Source organism: Empidonax traillii, unplaced genomic scaffold (assembly GCF_003031625.1).
Source record: "Empidonax traillii isolate 1590-97213 ecotype Southwest subspecies unplaced genomic scaffold, ASM303162v1 scaffold992:size1346157, whole genome shotgun sequence".
Classification (NCBI taxonomy): Eukaryota; Metazoa; Chordata; class Aves; order Passeriformes; family Tyrannidae; genus Empidonax; species Empidonax traillii.
This window is the reverse complement of record NW_020956185.1, coordinates 787,178-791,014: the sequence shown is the minus strand read 5'-3', so window position 1 is coordinate 791,014 and position 3,837 is coordinate 787,178. Positions and strand designations below refer to the sequence as shown.

Here is a 3,837-nt window from a genome sequence, read left to right as displayed (position 1 = left end):
AGAGGAGAGACGAGGATGAAGAGGGTCTGACAGGGTGGGAAGGGGAGAGATGAGGATGAAGAGGGTCTGACAGGGTGGGAAGGGGAGACCGATGAGGAGGATCTGACAGGGTGGGAAGGGGAGAGACGAGAAAGGTCTGAGAGGGGATGGGAAGGGGAGAGACGAGGATGAGGAGCGTCTGACAGAGTGGGGAGAGACGAGGACGAGGAGGGTCCGAGAGGGTGGGAAGGGGAGAGATGAGGACGAGGAAGGCCTGAGATGGTGAGAAGGGGAGAGACGAGGAGGGTCTGAGAAGGTGAGAAGGGGAGGTGAGGATGAGGAAGGACTGAGGGGGGCGACGCGGGGGTGGGGGCGGGTGCGCGTACTCACCACCGCACCCATCGGTTCCTGGTGGCGGCCCCGAGCTGCGCGCTCTCCTGGTAGCAGAAGCCGCCGGCGCTGTCGGGGTAGCGGCCGGCGGGGAGCGGGGCGGTGCCCGGGGGCACGAAGAGCAGCTCCTGCGGGGGCCGCGGCGGGGCCCGGCCGGCCGCGCTCAGCTCCAGGCAGCTCCGCGCCGCCAGCGCCGCCGCCATCTTGGGCCGTCGGGTTCCCGCCTCGGCCGCGCGGGGCACGACGGGAACTGCGGGGGAGGGAGGGGCGCGCCCCCTGGTGGGCGGGAGGACGGGGGGCAGGAGGGAGCGGGGCGCCCCCTGGCGGGCGGGAGGACCGAGGGCAAGAGGGAGAGGAGGGAGAGGGTCTGGGGAAGGGAGGACGGGGTGGTTTGGGGAAAGGAGGAGGGGGAGAGGGTCTGGGGAGGGGATATGGGCGAGAGGAAATCTGCGGAAGTGGAATACGGGGAAGAGTGGTCGAGGGAAGGGGTTTGCGGAGGGGATTTGGGAAGAGGGGAAGGCAAGGAGTTATGGGGAGAGGGGGCTTTGGAGAGACGGGGAGGAGAGGGGGATCTAGGGAGGGTCCATGGGATTCAGGGCAGGCCCATGGGGGACAGGACAGGATCTGGGTCTGTCTTAGTGGGGGCAGTGACAGCCTCGTGTGCCCACTGGCAGCACCTATCACCCAGCCCCCAGCACTCACCTGTGCCCTCACCTCATCCCGGCGAAGGACCTGCCGCCTTCCTGGATGTGTCTGGCTCCGTCCGCTGGCACAGCATGTGTTCCTGTGTTGGTGTGGGCAGTGGGGACCCCACAACCCCACGGGTGCCACACGTCTCCCCGCGATTCCATGTGGTGCCGGTGCCGGGCCTGGCCGGGTTCCCACTCCACTCGGAACAATCCGGCCTTTCAGCGGGATGCGGCGCCTGTGGCATGAGGGCCTGCCGGCAGAATGGGCCCATTCTGGTGGCAGGTGCCGCGGGGGGCTGGGGGCTCCAGCTGCCCCCACAGCTTTATTTGGGGTCAAAGAGCCTCATGTGGCTGTGGGAACCATGGGGAGCTGGCACAGCTGGATTTGGGGGCTCAGGCATTGCAGCAGTGCTGGAGCTGGGCACTGGCGATGGAAGGGGCAGAGGTGGGATAGAGGGGGCCTGGGTGTACCCCCACCGTGCCCTGGCAGCAGGGGCTGCCCCACATCCACCCCAAGGCTGGTGGCACTGGGTGCCCGTAGTGGGGCAGTGATCCCACGGGTGCTTCAATACATGTGGGATCCCCCCACGCTGTGCATCGGTGCATCCCGGGACAGCGTCAGGGCCGTGCTGGGACAGTACTGGGACCGTGCCAGGAATGGGTCAGGACAGTATTGGGACCATACTGAGATCGTGCCAGGACCGTACCGGGACCATACCTGGACCGTACCGGCACCGGGACAGTATCTGGACCACACGTGGACCGTACCGGGACAGTACCTGGGCTGTACCGGGACCATACTGGGACCAGACAGGGACCGGGACAGTACCGGACCGTACCCCACACGCAGCCCGGAGTCGCTGCGATCCCATCCCGCTCCCATTCCCGGGAGTCCCCGTTCCCGGGGTCGGGCGGGGCGGCCACTGTCCCCGCCCCGGGGCGCTCCCGCCGCTTCCTGCGGGCACGACCGGGACGGGGCGGAACGGGACGGGCTGGGGCGGCGGCGGGAGCGGAGCGTGGTGAGTCCGGCCCGGGCGGGAGCGGGGCACGGCCGTGGGGGCCGCGGGGGGGGAGCCAGGGGTTCCACCCGGGCGGGAGGGGGCGGCCCCGGGGGTGCCCGGCAGCGGGGGTGCCGGTGAGGCGGGATCCGGGGGTCCTGGTGGGGCAGGAGCCGTTGCATCCCAGTGGAGTGGGATCCGTGGGTCTCGGTGGAGCAGGATCCGTGGGTTCCGGTAGGGCGGGAGCCGTTGCACTCCCGTGGGGCAGGATCCGTGGGTCCCGGTGGAGCAGGATCCGTGGGTCCCGGTGGGGTAGGAGCCGTTGCATCCCGGTGGAGCGGGATCCACGGGTCCTGGTGGGGCAGGATTCGTGGGTCCAGGGATGCCCGAAGCTGTGGGTGCCAGTGGGGCAGGCGCTGGGGGTCCCCACGGGAGCTGTGAATCCTGGGGTGACCAGGGCTGGGTCCCGTGGGGTGCAGGGGACTGGGGGTCCTGGGGGTGCTGGGAGACTCTCGGGACAGGCACCCACGGAAAGGTGGGGGGTCCCCAGGCCCAGCCGGAGGGTGCAGGACAGTCTGCGGCATGCGGGGTGACCCCTGGACGGTGGTCCCAGTGTGGGGTGGGGGTGCCCCTCGCCCCTCCGTTGGGATTAGGCGGTGGGACGCCACGGGCGCCGGGCAGTAAGAGGCTTTGGCAGCCCCGCGGAGTCGATGCCGCCGTGTCCCAGGAATGTCGTGACACGGGGACCCCCGTCGTGCCGGACCCCCGATGTCCCCGCGGGCGGGAGCGCCGGCGCCCAGCCCGTGCCCGCCGGGCCCGGCGGTGCCAGCCGGGGCCGGGAGCGACGGGAGCGACGGCCGCGGCAGCTGGGCTGGAGCCGCGGGGACCTCCCCGCTCCCAAGGCCGCTGGGATTCTGGAAAATGCCTGGAAATGGTGAACCGCCTGCCCTTATATGGCTCCGGCGGGCTGGCGCGCCTCGGCCCCTCTCCCGGCGTGCCGTGCCGTGCCGGGATCCTGGGAAAACGCCGTGGGCTGTGCCTCGCGCCCCAACTCCCGCGCTGGAATGTGCAACGGGGCCGGCGGATCCCACGGCAGGGAGAAAACCCCACCTCCCTCCCGCCGGCACCGGCACAACCCTGGCCCCTGCCTCAGATTCCCCGGCTGGGGAGTTTTGGGGAGCCCCCATAAGCACCCAGGTCGGCACTCCGGGGACTGGGGGTACCCGGGGGGCTGCGACGGGCCGGGGGATGAAGGTCAGGGCTAATCCCACCCGGAGTAGGCGGGAGCCGGGGGGCTCTGGACAGCCGTGTGCCCACCGAGGTGACACTGGGGGAGTAAGAGGATCAACCCCCCCGCTCCCCGGGGCGGGACGGAGGTGGCCAGAGGGCCCAGGCGAGTGGCCACGGTCCCAGTGACGTGGGACCGGCGCCGTAATCCCGGTGCTCTGAGCGGATTAGGGTGGCCGGGACTGGCCTTTGGGGACGAACTGCAGTGGCCGCAAATCCCCGGCCGGGTGTCACGTGGGGGAGCTCCTGTCTGGTCCCCCAGTGCCACCTGGGGGTCCCCTCTTGTGCTCCAGCAGAGTGGGATGGGGGTCAGGCCGTGCCAGGGGGGATGGATGCCTGGGGGCCTCGGTGTCACGGACTGCCCATGGGGCTGGGTGTCCCCCTGGAGTCGGGGTGCCCATGGGGCCGAGTGCCTCATGGCTGGGGGACTAAGGAATTTGGGGTTTGGGGGGAGCTGTTCCCCAAATCAACGAGATCTGGTGTGCCCAGGAGGT

At 70.2% G+C, this 3,837-nt stretch overlaps 1 protein-coding gene across 2 annotated transcripts in view; it reads left to right on the top strand.

Moving 5' to 3' along the window:
* The first annotated feature begins 1,130 nt into the window (after positions 1-1,130).
* The window catches only part of PLEKHG3 (pleckstrin homology and RhoGEF domain containing G3), a 9,998-nt gene continuing 7,291 nt past the window's right edge, over positions 1,131-3,837 (top strand). For both annotated transcript variants that reach the window (XM_027903716.1, XM_027903715.1), the window contains exon 1: positions 1,131-1,161. In XM_027903716.1, the coding sequence (XP_027759517.1) occupies positions 1,146-1,161 (16 nt within the window). In that variant the 5' untranslated portion in view covers positions 1,131-1,145. The remainder of the gene's footprint in view (positions 1,162-3,837) is intronic.